We start from the raw sequence: 17193 nt of genomic DNA, 5'->3' as shown, positions 1-17193 counted from the left end.
TTTAAAATATACAAGAATTATTTTTATCATTTCTGTCCATCTAAAATTATTTCAAAGTTAAAATAAAAAGTTGGAAGAAAACAACAACTTCATATCAAAATAAAATAACCATTGTATCCAAGGTAAGATCCAATCTAAAACAAATTGATACTTTAGCTTGTGTTGGAAAGTATACAATTGCCTTTCTATATCTGAAAGAATACTACTCTCACATTACAAATGTAAAGATATTGCTTAGAGATAGTGTTTCATTTGTTGGCTAAAATGCTTTCCCAGTAAAGTCTGTGACTTTAAAATACACATGACATTTTACTACAGTCCTATCCTTTATGTCTTAGTTTTAACTTCTTTTATCTCCAATTATCATATCTCCTTTTTTGAGAACTGTACTATATACAACTAGACTATATTTGCTTCTCTAGGAAATGTCCTCCTACATCAAAATCAGCTTAAAACTAATCTTTTCATAAATACTTTTCACTTAAGTTTATTTTTTTGCACAACTATGACAAATCTACTTTTGTTTCTTATCTTTCCTACATCCATTTTTTTTAATGCAGTAGGTGTCAGTGACCAGTAGAATTCAATAAAGTCTCTTTTTGATAAGATCATGCTTACTCTATAATCTATTTATTATCATTTTTTTAGGTATGGTATTTAGTTGGGTTAAAATATGTATATATATTTATATTTTATTCACTTGTTTATTTTTCATTTGTTTTTAAAAATACTTAGGTCTTTTTCTTGTTTTCCTTTTTCCAACGTACATTCTTCAAAGCACAGCCTGAGAGTTCATTTTCCCTGATTACTCCTCCATAGTACCAAGCCCAATGATTCACACGTGGGTGCTGAATTTATGGTTGGGAATGATTAGGATTGTGTTTAGGAATTATTTTTCTTTCTGTGGCATGCTTTCGAATAGTAGAATTTTTAGTGATAGACTGGAAGGCATTAGAAACCTGAGAACTTGAAACAAGTCGACAATAATAACAGGATAATCGTTACTACAGTTAATAACAGTGTCTTTCAGTATCTGTGCCAGCATCCACAGTTACCTCCCTGTGTGAGAACAATTGTTCATAGTCCTGAAGGTGTTCTGTTAAAAGCACATTGAGCAAAAATTTCTCATGTTTTCTTTTATTAGATTGATGTCAAGGTATGCTTTTTACTTCTTGCTTGTAACTAGTTGTACCACTGCTATACCGAGAATGGCAGAACTCTTGGTATATAGCAACTCCATCCAAACCTCCGCAATAAGAGACCAAACTAGCATGGTACTAGCAGCTTAAGGCCATGTCCCTAGACTGACCCCGGTCCCCCTTAAAATGCCTGTCTGAGAATCAGCTCAACAAGGGCAGGACAATTTATTATTTGTTCCAGCCAAAACCAGGTGTTAGGCCCCTGAACTCCCTCTTAAAGCAGATATGTTGGAAAGCTTGCAGTTAATTATAAATCCTTTTTCAGTCCTTTGAGGTATAAATCTACCGCCCCTAACTGTTTCTTTGAGGACTTGAGAGTTGTCTCTTTGAAACACTCTCTCACTCTCTCTCCCTGTATCTGCATAAATAATTTCCCAAAATTCAATATGATAATTGCTAAGTGGAGGATAAGGGTCTAACTTCAGTGGCTGCTTTGCTTCAACTTGCACCACTGCCTCCTGTGGTAAAGATAGAAGTTTATTTCTTCCCCGATAAGTTCCAAGGAACAAACCCAGGTGTCCTGGTCACAGGGACTGATGCCCCTGAACATCAGTGCCTTTCCCTTCCCACACCCAGCCTTGAAAAGGTCTCCAACCCTTTGTTTCAGGGAAGTTGAGTTCAGCTTACTCTGGACCCTCTTCCCTATTGCAACATAGTATCCTATATAATAAAAGCCTAATATGCTAAGTGTCCGGTCGACCAGTCGGTCATTCAACCAATCAAAGTGTAATATGCTAATGATATGCTAAGGCTGCTCAACCGCTCGCTATGACGTGCACTGACCACCAGGGGGAAGACGCTCCAACTGGTAGGTTAGCTTGCTGCTGGGGTCCAGCCTATTTGGACTGAGCGAGACGAGCTGGACTTGCCCTGGAGCCCTCCTGTGGTTCCTCCCCAGCTGGCCAACATCCCGCATCCCTCCCCAGCCCTGATCATGCACTGGTGGGGTCCTTCAGCCTGGCCTGTGCCCTCTCGCAATCCGGGACCCCTCGGGAGATGTTGGAGAGCCAATTTTAGCCCAAACCCGCAGGCCAGGCCGAGGGACCCACTGGTGCATGAATTCGTGCACCAGGCCTCTTGTTATGGAATAAAATATGTCCTTTGTTTTAACTAACGTCCAGCTTAGCCTTTGATAATATTATGTTGCATTACCTGCTCAACTCAATATTCTCAGTTGCTGCAGAAACGAATTTTACATGTTGATCACAATTTGGTAGCATGTCTACTCCGGAAAAAAGAACATAAATCGCTGCATGTTGGATCTCTGTTAGGAGACAATGCTACACAGGTCTTCCCTGTTTCTGCACGTCTTCTTTGTGGAGGCACAGACTGCCTTTGTTCCTATCTTTTCTAGGATGTTTGTGTAGCGAACAACCTTGGAGGATAAAGGTAGCATCATCTTCTGGATAAAAGGGAGGTTTGCTCATGGTCCAGTATAATAAAGAAGATGTCTCCCTTCAGGGCCCTCAGGTCCAGCTTCCCGCCCATTATAAAAGATGTGGGTTCCCTGACCGTGGTTGAGATTCCTCGCCTGTAATGCAACTCATTGTATTTATTCTTCACCATCCTACATCTCATAAAAATGACATGTAACCAGAAATTAATGTACCACAAATGTATAGCAACAAAATACGTCATCTTTTCTAAGTTCACTGCTTAAATTTAAATAATCAACAACTTTTTCTTTTTCTCACCAGGAACTTTCAAGGAACTCATTAGTGAGTTAGCAAACATTCTTATTAAAAAACAAAAAACAAATATAGGTGCACCCCGGTCTTATGGCTTCAGAGCCACTTGTTGGGCCTGGGTTTGTTTTCTTTCCAGCAGGTGCCAGAAACCCAATCTACATTCCTCATTCCTTTCTGCTAAGATTCTTGTTACCCCTAACCAAAGACAAGCTGCTGAGCGGGCACATTTTCCCCAATCTTGCTCAGTACTCTCTTCTAATTCTTGGCTGTTCCTGAAAATTAGGACAAGGGCCCTCTTCATTACAAGAGTTTTTTAGCTACTCACTCTGGGAATTGCAAAAATAATAAACTTGAGGATGTCTGAAAGCTTGGAAATTTTATGAAGTTCATACAATTACTTTTTCCTGCATCATACCTCCTCACTACCCTGTTAGATCCTAACGGTGAACTACAGTGCGTTGGATTTCTATTTTCAGCCTTCCTAGCAGAGTTCTCCAAATCTGCTCATTTCTTTAAGTTTGCTTTGCATGGCATTTATGTAGATTCCTTCCTCTGAGATGGCCCTTCTCCTCTGCAATTGGTAATTTGCATCTTTGAGGAAGTAGAGGCTGTGTAACATCCATTCCAAGGTATGGGTACCATATAGGAATCATCACCTTTGAGCAGTCACTTTTCAAAATATTCTCACCCGAGGGCATTTTTATTGATGAGAGAGAGAGAGAGAGAGAGAGAGAGAGAGAGAGAGAGAGATTAAATATGTAAAATAAATATCCATTGGTTGCCTCCCAATGGAGATGGAACCTGGAACCTGACTGGGAATCAAACCTGCAACATTTTGATGCTGCTCCAAACAATGGACAGAGCATAAGCAGTCACTTACTTGAAAGGATTGTTCATTCTAGCTTATGTCAGATTTCCAAGTTTTAGTATTTCCCAGGGAAACCAACAACAGTGATTTTTTAGACACGGGAGGATTCATATTTGTATTTTATTAATATTTCTTGTTGTAAACCTCATGGCTATCATTCTGCACTTAAAACTTGGCCATATTTCCATGGGAAAGGGGTCACTTAGAAAACTGAGTACCAGGGGAACTGACATAGCCAGGAATCCATTGCCGCCAGGACTTTTGTTCGTGGGGCGTTCCTCCAGGATCACAATATCCAAGCCATTACTAAAATGCAAGAAGTATCAAGTACTGGTGTTCAAAACAGAAATATTTAAAAATCCAGGTACCATTGCTATGTGTTAACAAATCGGATCTGGCGTGTTATTTTACGACCTAAATTCCTTCAGCTTTGAGGTCACCTACACAAATGAGAAAACGTACAGTTAGGAAGTCAGGTTTTATCCCCACTCAAGGTCTGGTGGAGTGAGCAGTATGAAACAGCAAGAAACACACACTCACACACACACACACACACACACACACCACACACACATACACCACACACACACACACACATACACCACACACACACACACACACACACACACACACACACGCACCACACACACAATCAGAAGGAAAAAGAAGAAAAAAAAGAGGTTAGCATCCTGGTGCTGCCTCTCCCGGCACAAATGCAGTCCAGGCCTGGTACCCGGGCCTTGCGACGCTTCCCGGGCGAGTCCTCCCGGCGGCAGGGACGGGGTCGCCAAGGGTCCCCGGGGCCTGGGCGTCCCCGCGGGGGCTCAGCTCCCCGCGCGCGGGCGGGACACGGTCTGGGCTCCGGGGTCGCTCGCCACGCCGCCGGGGAGCGGGTCCCGACGCCGGGTGAGCGCGACGGCGCAGGAGCGGCGACCCCCAGACGTTCCCAAGGCTCCGGGACCCCGCCGCGTTCCCAAGGCTCCCCGCTGGGAGGGGCGGGGCGAGCGCGCGGCGGCGGCGGCGGCGGCGGGGGGCGGGGCCGCGCGAGGCCCGGCTTCTGGGCTCGGGGGCGCGCGGCGCGGGCCCGCGGGGCAGCGGGACCGGGCGGCGGCGGCGGCGGGGCGCGGACGCCGCAGGTGGCTCGCTCGGGCCGGGCGCCGGGAGCGCGGGCGGCGGCTGGGGCGTGGAGGCGGGCGGCGGCCCTCGCGCGGCTGCGTCTCCGCCGGGGCGCTGCGGGCTGAGACCAGCGAGCCGAGGCGGGGACGGGCGCGCGGCACCCCCTGGACGGCCCTCGGCATGTTCCGCGAGGCGAGGGTGGTCCTCCCGCCCGTGGGCTGAGGCGGCGGCGGCGGCCCGGAGCAGCGACATGCACCTGCCGCGCGCGGCTTAGAGGACGCGGCCGGCGGCGAGTCCCGGCCGCCAGCCGGGGGGCTCCCTTCGCCCGGCCGCCGCCGCCGCCGCCGCCTCCCGCCGCCGCGGGCCCGAGCTGGAGCGGCGGAGGGGGCGCCCCGACATGGCGGCCCGGAGCGCCCCGAGCTGCCACCTGCGGCTCGAGTGGGTGTACGGCTATCGGGGCCACCAGTGCCGCAACAACCTCTACTACACGGCGGCCAAGGAGATCGTGTACTTCGTGGCGGGCGTCGGCGTGGTGTACAGCCCGCGGGAGCACCGGCAGAAGTTCTACCGCGGCCACAGCGACGACATCATCAGGTACCGGCGCGGGGGCGGGAGGGGGCGGGAGGGGGCGCCGCCGTCCCCGCCGGGAACCCTTGGCGGCGTTTGCACCGGCCGACCTCCCGGGTGCGGTGACCCGGTGCAGCCGGGAGCATCGCCGCGGAGACAGCCCGTTCCCCTGCAAACGCCTCTCCCCATCCTGGGGCGCCGGTCTCCCTCGGGGCGGGGCGGGGCGGGGACACCCAGTCCGCGGGTCACCGGGCGTTCGGCGCTCGGTATCCTCCTCCCCCCCACATTCATGAAACTGCAAAAAGGTTATTTAGGGAGCAATTGACTCCTTTACATCCCGCCCGAGATTTCTGATTCAACGAATTCTTAAAGCGCCGGTGGGGAAGTCCTTACTAGAGAACGGATCGAAACCCGGGACCGCGAGCTGGAGGCTGGTCCCGGGCGCGCGCCCCGGCGGACTCCCGGCGGGCGCTCACCCCTGGGCCGCAATGGCGAGTTCAGGTTTCGCCGGCGGCTGTGAGCAGCAGACGGAGAAGAAACCCCCGGCGACCTCCGGGCAGTTCTTTCCAGATTGACATTTGCACCCCCAAAGGCAGTTTGGGAGTAGGTTGCAATCTGAAAGAAGCTTCCGTTTCCCAATTCCCTTGTTTTCTCTTCTTTCAAGTACCCCTAAAATAAGTTTACTTTTGTATTTTTGGCTTACATTACATTTTTGTTTTGGTTTGTTTTGCATTTTAATTCTCCTTTGGGTGAATTAGTTGTTGACATTTCTTTGGTGAATGGTGTATTTGAAACGTAAGTTTCCGTCGGTGTCTCAACAGAAACTTTTGTGGCAAAGTTGAAAGCTGCAGAAATTGTGCTAAGGCCATTGATGACTGCCTCAAGCACAGCATGCGACGTGTCAACTATTTTGAGAATGTGTTTGTGTGCTGCTTCTGGGTATTTAATAGAAACTCCGTGATTGGAGTTGGTTACTCCACGGGATTTAAATTGGGCATTTCAAATCCAGTATCTGGGTTTGGTGTCTTACAGGCAAGAAACATAAATTCCATCAACGGCAAAGTTCTTTTCTTTTGTGTGTACGTCCCTGATCTGTAAGAGGGAAAAGGAGTCTGGGACAAGCACAAGGTAGTAGGGTAAGATGGAGTAAAGGTACGGAGAGCAAAAATTGAGATTGTGGAATAGGGAATCGGGTTGTTTTTGGGTTCATTTGTGTGTTTGTTGTTATTAATCCCAAGAGTGGACTTCACGCCAGTTCTCTTTTTCATGATCCTTGACAGTTTTTTTCTTTTCCATGTGTTAGGTCACCCCCAGTACAGGGGATAGGTAATAACTTTACCTAGTTCCATGGTCGGCAAACTGTGGCTCGCGAGCCACATGCGGCTCTTTGGCCCCTTGAGTGTGGCTCTTCCACAAAATACCACGGCCTGGGCCAGTCTATTTTGAAGAAGTGGCGTTAGAAGAAGTTTAAGTTTAAAAAGTTTGGCTCTCAAAAGAAATTTCAATCGTTGTACTGTTGATATTTGGCTCTGTTGACTAATGAGTTTGTTGACCACTGACCTAGTATCCTCCAGGTACTCAGTTTATTAGGCTGAATTCAGTAGGTGAGGGAGGTGTGAAGGATTTTGAAGTCTTCTCAGAGTGTACCTCTATTGTGTGTACTCTTTGGTATTTGAAAGCAGGATGGTATGAGGGTCTTTGAAATCTAGATATGATTTATTTGATGGGGCACTATGTTTTTGTGCATCCAGTAGTAAGTAGAAGTTATGTCATATGTCACACTGCTTGAAATTTTAGAATTGTGTTTCAGTAAACTCTAAGGAAGGTAATGCTTTTGCTTTCCTTTCATATTGGTAGGTAGGTAGGTAGGTAGATCTATAGATAGATGTAGTTGCACAACCAATTGTCTCACAATATTGCAAAATGGCAAGTTACTTTTATATAGAAAAAAGATTTATCCTTAAAACAATTTATAACACTAAAAAGGTTTCCTGAAAAAATCGCAATGGGATAGTAAAATCAGAGTCATATTGCATCTTGAAATTGGTGGCACAAATTGAATACAGTACTAAGAACATAGATTAGGAATCAGTGGAAGGGCTTTGGAAATTTCATCTCGAACAATGACAGATCATTATTGTTTGTGAAATAGATCAGGCAAATGTTCAGACTTTTTCATTTTCTTTCAGTTCAGTGTTTGAAATATAAATATAGACAGTACTTAAATAATTTTCAACTATTTCATAGCTAAAAATGTAATAGTCATAAATGTGATGCACAGTGGAAAACAGTGTTGTTGATATGTTAGCCTTAGTAATAAAAAGTTTACTGTTTTTTATCATCTATTTTGTTTCCATATTTGCTTGAAATTTAGGTAAAACTTATTGGTCAAATCTGACTTAGTCTGGGGCTAAACGGAATGAGCAGGTTATTTTCTTTATGTTCTGAAACTGTAAATGCTATAGTGCTCGTAAAGAATGAATCAAAACCAGTTTATCATTTACTTACCAGTTTTTCTGTCATTTTACTACATCTAATATTGCAAATGATGGTGCCATTTGACATCATTTTGTCCATGTTGCTTGTTGTTTTACTTTTTTTTACCATGTATCTCTATACTTCTCTAGTAATTTATCCTTTATTGTATTTATGTCAATACTGATTTATACAGAAATTAGTTTCACTGTCAGAAATAATATAGGAATTTTAGGGTCACTTTTTCTTATTTTTACAAGTTGGGGGCAAAAGTAGGGTTACAGTTGTTCATATGGAAAATAATACAATCCTATATAATAAAGAGCTAATATGCTAATTAGACCGACCAGCAGAACAACCATCCGGACGACCTTCCGGACGAAGCCGGGGCTGCAAGGGCCGAGCCCCTTGCATGAATTTTGTGCATCAGGCCTCTAGTAATTAATAAAAATACAAGAATAAACTTCGTGTTTGCATACTCACAGCCATAAACCTACTTTTGCCCCATCCCATATTGTAATCACAAGACTCTCCAGGAGACTGTATGCTCAGGTGATCAGGCGAAGGGGGAAGGGGAGCAGAAAGATATCTTCCAAAAGACGAAACTGGCCTTCAAGATCTGTCCCCGCAGCTTCTAGTTTACTTGGTTATTTTAAAAAAATGATACATGGCTGGCAGTTGTAGATCCGTGTTCTTAAACATGTGGTCCTCAGACCAGTAGCCTCCGCATCACTTGGGAGCATCTTAGATATGGAGATCTCCAACCCCACCCAACCTACTGAATTAGATTCTGAATTTTAACATGCTCAGCTGATTGTAAACATACTGTAGTTTGAAGTTTGACAAGCACCCTCTATCTAGATCAGTGGTTTTCCAAGTGTGGCCCTCTAATCAGCAACATTGGCATCACCTGGCAACTTGTTAGAACTACAAATTCTCAGAGTTCACCCCAGGCCTAATCAGAAACTCTGGATATGGGGCCCAGCAGTTAATCCATGTTAATCATCTCCAGGTGATAAAGATGTATTATAAAGTTTGAAAAACCACTGCTTCTAGATTCCTGATTCTCAACCCTGGCTGCATATTAGAGTGGCTTGGAGAGTTAAAATAACTCAAACATAAGAAAACCACCAATGGCTGAGTCTCATCCCTAGAAATTTGATTTAATTTGTTTAGGGTGGGTCTCAGGTATAATTTGCTTATTATTAGACACGGGAGTCTGATATGCAGCCAGGGTTGAAAACCACTACTCTAGATATAGTAATAACCTGTGTTTAGCTGGAGGGCTAGGAAGTCAGCCTCGAAAAACTCGGGGCCAAATTCATTCATTACTGTTATGCATTATATAACAATGTAGATAATCTGCTAAGTGTTGAAACCACTTTAAAATTTTGGGCCTCTTGCTTTTAAGTTCTCCCTTCCAAAATCCCGGTTTGGAATTTATTACCAAGTAAAGCAATCTTAACTCTGGTTTTCTCTTGCTGGATGTGCTCAGTATCATCAGGGGCTGGAAACACTAAAACACAGATGTCTTGCATCATCAATCCAGAAAAATGCTCACCAAATGGGAACCTGGGAGTTTCACTTAACAGGCAAAATTATACGTGCATCCTGGATGGTATCAAGTAAAGTGTAGCCCACTGCTCAGGTGATGATTTCAACAGTATTATGGAACAGGTGCGGTGGGTTTGGATGAGCGATTTGGACTGTGGAAAGTCCAGGATTGTCCATTAATAAGTTTCCATTTTGGAGCCAGAATCTGCAGTCAGAAATAGACCAAATATCCAACACGTTAACATCTGATAGGGCATATAAGTGCCTATGAGAAGGACAGATCATTTCCACCCTATGAAATTCTAAAGTGGATGTATTTTCATGGACCGTTGAAATAACACCCTAAGTTTATGTCCAGTCAGGACATGGTAACTGAGATACTGTGTTTTGTAGGACTTGAGACCACGTGCTGCCACCAGCCACGCACGGAGCAGCCACTAATAGCTGACTAGCTTCTCTTTATGCCAGCAGGTATCGTCCATCCTGTCTTCAATATGGGTCAATATTCTGAGACACATAGGTTTGTGAGGGATTACCTCTAACCAGTGTAAACAAGCTGCTTTGGTTACAGTGGTATCTATTCTACTTATAGGGCGGCATGTGGCATCACCCTATTGGCTAAAGACAGCAAGAACGAATACAAAAGCCTTAAGAGCTCCTGGATCGTAGCGACAGCATCACCCTCTGTGGGCCAATGTAATTTAAAGGTGGATTCGATTGTTAAAAAATATAGTGCTCACCTCATGACTCTGGCATGCATATCCATCTCAACACTAAACAATTCTTTGGTGCTGATTGACTGCTAGAATGAGGGGGTGGGTATGGGACTGAAGATGGACATCACACTCTGGATCTAGCTATTTTGGAGGCCATAGGCAGGCTTGATTCATTGTTACACCACAAAATACTTTTTTTTTTTTCCTTCTGGGATAGGCAGTTTATCACAGCTGGATTGGCAAGCAAGAGGTTGCGATTGTAGGAGGTGTCAATTCAGATTTCACTCTAAAGACTACCATGTCCTTCACAGTCAGGGTGACAATACATGATTTTACTTTAATCCAGAGGCTGGGGAATACAGGGATAAGGCAAAGAGATGGGTTGGATGTGAGGTAAGAATTCTGGATTGCATCATTGCCAAGGTGTGGATGGTTCAACCTCTTGCCTTTCATAGTGTCTATATTTTGCATTTCAACCAGCAATGTTTTGCATTCCTGTTGTTCCATCCACATTCTTGTCAGCATTTAGCGTTGTCAGTGTTTCAGATTTTGGCCATTCAAATAGGTAATGTAGTAGAGTCTCATTGTTTCGCAGTGTATTTCCCTGATGACGTGATGTGGAGTGTCTTTTCATATACTTATTTGCCATCTGTATATCTTCTTTGGTGAGGTGTCCATTAGGTCTTTGGTCTAATTTTTAATTGGGTTGTTGGTTCTCTTATTGTTGAGTTTTAACAGTCCTTTATCAGATGTGTCTTTTGTAAAAATTTGTCCCAGTCTGTGGTTTGTCTTTTAATGCTCTTGACATTGTCTTTCACAGAGCAGAAATTTTTTATTTTAATGAAGTGCGGATTAAAAAAATATATGGACAATAAAATGGCAATAAACACATATCGATCAACTGTTGAATCTAAAAAACAAAATAAATGAACAAGTAGAAACAGTCTCATGGATACAGAGAACATTTTGGTGGTTGCCAGATGTTAGCAGTGGGTTTAATCAGATTTAGGAAGTTCTCTTTCTAAAATTCTTAGGTTGTTATGTATTTTTATCATAAAAGGGGTTGGATTTTTGTCAAATGTGTTTTCTATATCTATTTCTATGTATGGGGTTTTGTTGTTCTTTATTAATGTGATATGTTGGTTGACTTCAATATGTTGAACTAAGTTTTATTTCCACTTACCTTCTCTTTCAATATTCATTTAGTATGTTTTGACTTGTTGACTACCATCCCAAGCCATCCAGATGTTCAAACCAGAAACCCTAGAGTTATCATAGACCGTCTCCTTGCCCTTTCTCCCTATATCCAGTCAGTTGATTCTGTTTTAATACCCTCCTAACTTTTCCCTCTTTCATTCATCCTCCACCCTGATGCCATTTATTTTTTCCTCTCAAAGGTGAATCTCATCATCTAAATCTACTTGTAGAAAAATTTATCAAGGAGAAATTTATATTTATTCCCTGTCTTCTGCTGATGTATATAAATCATTACCAATGGTTAGGTCTTTGTCTTATATTTAAAGATTCGTAGATTATTTTCTATGAATTATGGGTGACTTTTTGTTTTGTAAAATGTGATTTGTACTTTAATATTAATGTTATTGTAGGAGTGCTACTAATACTATTTTTGGCACTAAAGATATGGTCTAACTTTATCCAATAAAGGAGTAAAATGGGAAAGAGGGCTTAAAAATAGATGCATACCAACGGAGAGAATGGAATGTGGTAGGGTTGCTACTGATTTGTTGCTGTGGTTCAGTTGATCCTTGTGAACATTCTGTTTTTGGAGAAGTTTATACACACTGTATCATATCACAGGGATTAGGAGGTCTGTCATTAACTGTTTATCACATGTATTATTGAAGTAGTAACTCTTAGCCTGGATTTTTATAGAGGTTATTTATTTAAATCTAATTATTTTAAATAGATAAGTAAAGTCTAATTTTCACATTGATATATGTTATGTATACCAAATATTATAAAATCTCTATAACCAATTTTAAGTCTTCTACTTGTTTGTTTTGCAGCCTTGCATTGCATCCTGAACGAGTATTGGTAGCAACAGGACAAGTTGGGAAAGAGCCTTATATCTGTGTTTGGGATTCATACACGGTACAGACCATATCAGTTCTGAAGGATGTTCATACACATGGTATAGCTTGTTTAGCATTCGACTTAGATGGCCAGGTATGTGATAATTTTTTCTTCTTTTTGTAACTGTGTTCAGAATGTGTACTATAAGAAATTATTATAAATCTATGAATATTAAACCAGAAAGCATGATGAAAAGTATTTGTTCAAGGGTAGAAGTGGATAGGTAGGATGAGTGGTTGGTATATATGAGAACAGTGAGGTTTTTTAATTTTCTCAAGAACTTTTCAATTAAATTAATTACTATCATGAAAGCTAAAGAGATTCTGATGCAGTGGAATATTACCTGGTTGGTCTAGAAAATTTTACACATAATTCTTTTCCAGGTTGTGTATATTGATAGGACAAATGGAAGACATCTTAGGAAAATTAAGTTTAAGTAGAGTTGTATACATTTTAATTTTTAGTTATTATAAGGTTTTCTATTAAAATTACATTTTTTATTGAAAATAACAAGGCAGTTTCTATATGAACTGTTTCTAGACAAAAATCAAAGTTAAAAACAAAGGATATAATTAAAATTTCACTTACTTTACTAATCAGTTCCCAAATTATTATTTACTTCTAGACAATGACTTTTTAAAAAATTAAACAAGTCAACAGCTTTTTGGTGGTGTTTTCATGGAACTTGTTTTACCTAAAACATATTTAAGAAGTGGTAAAAAGTTGGATTTTGCAGGTGTGCAAAACTTTTATAGTCTTTAAAAATTTTATGTTAAAATTAGAGTTTAAAAATTATTTTAACCTTTAGAAAAAATTTTAGTTACCTGCTTTTTAATTCATAAAATTAATTTCATATGTCTAGATTTAATAGGAACAGATTACATTGTGAGCTCTTCCCTTGAAAATGATATCCAGTAGATGTTTTATTTATAACTCTGAGGAATAGCTTCTTTGAGTAGCATAGATACATATGACTTTCTGATAAGAGTTTAAGAGATCTATAAAGACTTAACTGGAACCTCTCATTTGGGGAAAAATGTGCTTCTAGGTTTAATATCACAGTGTAGCAGTGATCGTCAATTACAGAACCTCAATTTGTGTGCCATTTTTATTATTTTTCAATTCCCTTAATGTGCTCATATCAGAATTTATTTTATTTTTTAAAAGGAAGAGAATAATACTCTTTACCTACTTTACAGGAGATGATATTTTATGAAATAAACCTACAAAGTTGTTTTTAAAAATAATTTACTAAAGGTGTTATGAAATGCAAGATGTTTTAACTGTGTGTCTGTATGTTTTAAATATAGACATTTTCTTCTTAATTTTAAAATTGCCTTTTCTAAATGTAATATATTGCATTGCTGAGGAATTTCTCTTATAGGTGTAAGGAGAAGTTATGCCCACCACTGTTCTTAGTTGAAACCTTTAATTTCACTTATTTTAAGCAAGTTAAAAGAAATGTCTTGGTTACATGTATTTTATTACCACAGATATTCATGAGAACATGTTACTTAAAATTTAAGCTTATAAAAAACATAATAGCTAAAAGTTATTGAGCACATACTAAGTGTAAGGCATTGTCTACATTATCTCATTTAATCCTCACAACCCTATGAAATAGAGACCGTTATTATCTCTATTTTACAGATAAAGAAACTGAGACTTAGAGAGGTTAAATAACTTGCCCCAGGTTACACAGCTAGTAAATGGAACCAGAGCTGGAACCCAGGTCAGTCACACTCCAAAGCTCGTGTTTTTAACCGCAATCCTCGACTGCCTCCCAAAAAGGAACTTCGGAGGTGCTTACTTGTATTTCAAACGGAATTTATCCATCTTAAGTACAGTTAAATCCTGTAAGGAACTGCTTCCGGTTAAAGTTAAGAAGAAAATATCTGAAATGATGTTAATGAGAAAACGCTTTAGTTAAAAAATATATTTTAGTACATATCTCTCCACTCTTATCTATAAACTATGAGATACCCACTAGGAAATACTGTATAATGTTTGCATTTTCTACTATAACTGAAACTATAAATGACCAGTTAAGATTTATCCAATGAATGAGTTTCCCTGTTGGTAGCAGTGCTGGATGTTCTTTTCCTAGAGAGGTTCTTCTGAATGGAGTATCTGTGCCAACCCTGAAGTCTCCCTTATGGAGAATAATTAGGGCCTAAAAAGGCTAATTATATAAAGCCACATCAAACAGGGACTAAAATTTTATTGTTAATGGGGGAGGAGCAAGAGGAAGGGAAGTTTAGGAATTTATCTTGAAAATGTAATCATAATTTAAAATAATAAAAGCACATTTCTCATATTTAATAAAACCTGTTATAGTTACAACTTTGCTAATTTATAGAATGAACCAAGAATAAAGGATTAATGTTTTTAACCTAATTTGTGAACTATATGCTGGTACAAAATAAAATGCTTTGGCTTACCATTGACTTTGGGCACATAATTATGACGAGGGTCATTTTTACAAAAATATTAGGGGTTTCACTGTTGTTTCCCCCCCCCCCCAAGGGCCTTCAGATAACCTCCTGATATCTAAACATATCTCAAGTGCCTATTGCATTTTTAAAAAATTGTCTTGTATTGCTCTTCCAGATCCTAACATCTAATGGCTTTCTGTATGATTTGACCAATATTTACTTCCAGAAGTCCTGTATCTTTTTCAAAATTAGTGATTTTTACTTTGTAACATTGTAACAGTTCGATCTTATGTAATGAACCCTGAGATCACAAGGATCCCCACACTAGGATCTTTTAAGTTTAATTGTCCATTATTTGAAAGTATTTCACAATTGCAGGAACACATGGGATGCGTCTAGCTGTGGCTATGGGAATATTTTTCTTATTTGAGTATTTAGTATGCCAGAACTTTTAACAAAAACTTCCATGAGTTTTAAAGCTTTTAGCCAGTTGTGGCTTGCTTTGTGTGTCTGATGAGCTGAGCCAGAGAGAAGAGGCAATGGTAGAAAGGACAGAGCCCCTCTGGTATTCACTTTATAGTTGTCTTGTGACATTTTAATTTCTACATAGTTTGCTGTAGCAAGAGGTGAATATCTTTGTTTTAGCTAGATATTTGTTGATACCTTCTTGTTTTCAAATATTAAAGATTCACCTAAGGATTTTTTTTTTCATTGATTTTTAGAGAGACTAGAAGGGGGGAAGGAGAGAGAGAGAGAAACAGATCAATGTGAAAGAGAGAGACACATTGATTGGTTGCCTCCTAAATGTGCCCCAACCAGGGCTGGGGATTGAACCTGCAACCCTTTGGTGCAAGGGCTGATGCTCTATCCACTGAGCAACACCGGCCAGCCAGGACTATTCTTTGTCTTTTTATGTGAACCATTCAATCTACCCATTTGGGGGTTTAAATAGTAACTATACTTTGCAGAAACGGTTTCTAACACGGTACTAGATGACATTTCTCATTTGGACAAGAAGAGGAAATAGGTTCTTAAAGCTAATTATGCTTATGGTAAACTGATGATGATAATGATAGCAAACACTTATATAACATTAACTATATTCCAGGCACTCTTTTAACTCCTTTATATACAGGTTGGGGCAAAAGTAGGTTTACAGTTGTTCATATGTAAAATAATACAATAATAAATAATAATACAAGATTAAACTGTGTTCCACATACTTACAACTGTAAACTTACTTCTGTCTCACCCTGTGGGTACATATGTTAATTGTCATATTAACCCTATGAGGTACTTTTATTATCCCCCCTTAATAGGTAAGGAAACTAAGGTACAGAGAGGCTTAAGAACTGTCCAAAGTCATCCAGTTAGTGAGAGATGGGGCCGGTGTTCCAATCTAGGCAGTCAGCTACCAGAATCCATGCTCTAAACCAGAGATTGGTGAACTTTCTGTAACAAGTCAGATAGTAAATAGTTTAAGCTTTGTGGGCCATGTGGTCTCAGTGACAACAACTCCGCTCTGCCCTGTGGTGTGAACGCAGTCATAGACAGCTGGTAAAAGAGTGTGCGTGGCTGTGTCCCAACTTTATTTACAAAAACCAGGGTGCAGGTAGAGTTTGGCCTGAGAATTGTACTTTGCAACTCCCGCTTCTAAATCAGTGCTTTTCAAAGTATGTGTTGTGGGTCGGTCCTTGTGATTTCTTCTTTAACCCTTCATTTACTAAGAAGTGTATGTATTGTTAATTTACAAATATTTGAAGGATTTTCTGTATAAACTTCATACTGTTCTGATTTCTGTTCTTGTCAGAAACTAATAACTTAGTTTTCTTACCTATTAAGTGGAGATAATAAAAGTACCACATAGGACAGTGATGGGCAACCTTTTGAGCTTGGTGTGTCAGACTTCGCCAAAAAACTGAGCATAACTCGGGTAGTATGTCACTTTGAGGAAAAAACATTATTTCGCGATATTTATAGTTTAAATAACATAAATGTATAATTGTTATATATAATTGTATTTAATAAACCTCAGCGGCCGCGTGTCATCAGAAATGGCTACGCGTGTCAGTGCTGACACGCGTGTCATAGGTTCACCATCACTGACATAGGATCCTTCATGCTTGTTCTGATTTCTGATTTTGAAAATACAGAAAACATACACCGTATTTTCATTTTTAGAAATTTGTTCAGGCTTATTTTGTGATTCAAAATGTTGTGATCTTAATGAAGTACCGTGTACATTTGGAAAGGGTAGGGAAAAATTGTTTTCTTCTGTTTCCTTTCCTTCTGTTTGTTGTACTGTTGTTCTCATTCATTTTATTTCTACATGTTTTGTACACCCCATAATAACTTGTTATTTTTGCCTAGAATAGTTAGTTTTAAAGGCAAATTAAAAACAAGAAAAATCATATTTATGCATTTACCATTTGGGTGCTCTTCATGCATATGTGTAAATTAAGTCTTGAGTGACTGACCCTT

At 40.5% G+C, this 17193-nt stretch overlaps 1 protein-coding gene across 8 annotated transcripts in view; it reads left to right on the top strand.

Annotated features, from left to right (window-relative positions):
• The first annotated feature begins 4905 nt into the window (after nucleotides 1–4905).
• EML5 (EMAP like 5) overlaps nucleotides 4906–17193 on the top strand; it is a 104558-nt gene continuing 92270 nt past the window's right edge. For all 8 annotated transcript variants that reach the window (XM_079769178.1, XM_079769177.1, XM_079769179.1 and 5 more), the window contains exons 1-2: nucleotides 4906–5465; nucleotides 12211–12370. In XM_079769178.1, coding sequence (XP_079625304.1) covers nucleotides 5269–5465; nucleotides 12211–12370 — 357 coding nt within the window. In that variant the 5' untranslated portion in view covers nucleotides 4906–5268. The remainder of the gene's footprint in view (nucleotides 5466–12210; nucleotides 12371–17193) is intronic.

The sequence above is a fragment of the Cnephaeus nilssonii genome (assembly GCF_951640355.1).
Source record: "Cnephaeus nilssonii genome assembly, chromosome: 4".
Taxonomy (NCBI): Eukaryota; Metazoa; Chordata; class Mammalia; order Chiroptera; family Vespertilionidae; genus Cnephaeus; species Cnephaeus nilssonii.
The sequence above is the reverse complement of the archived record's forward strand: the minus strand, read 5'-3'. Positions and strand labels throughout refer to the sequence as shown.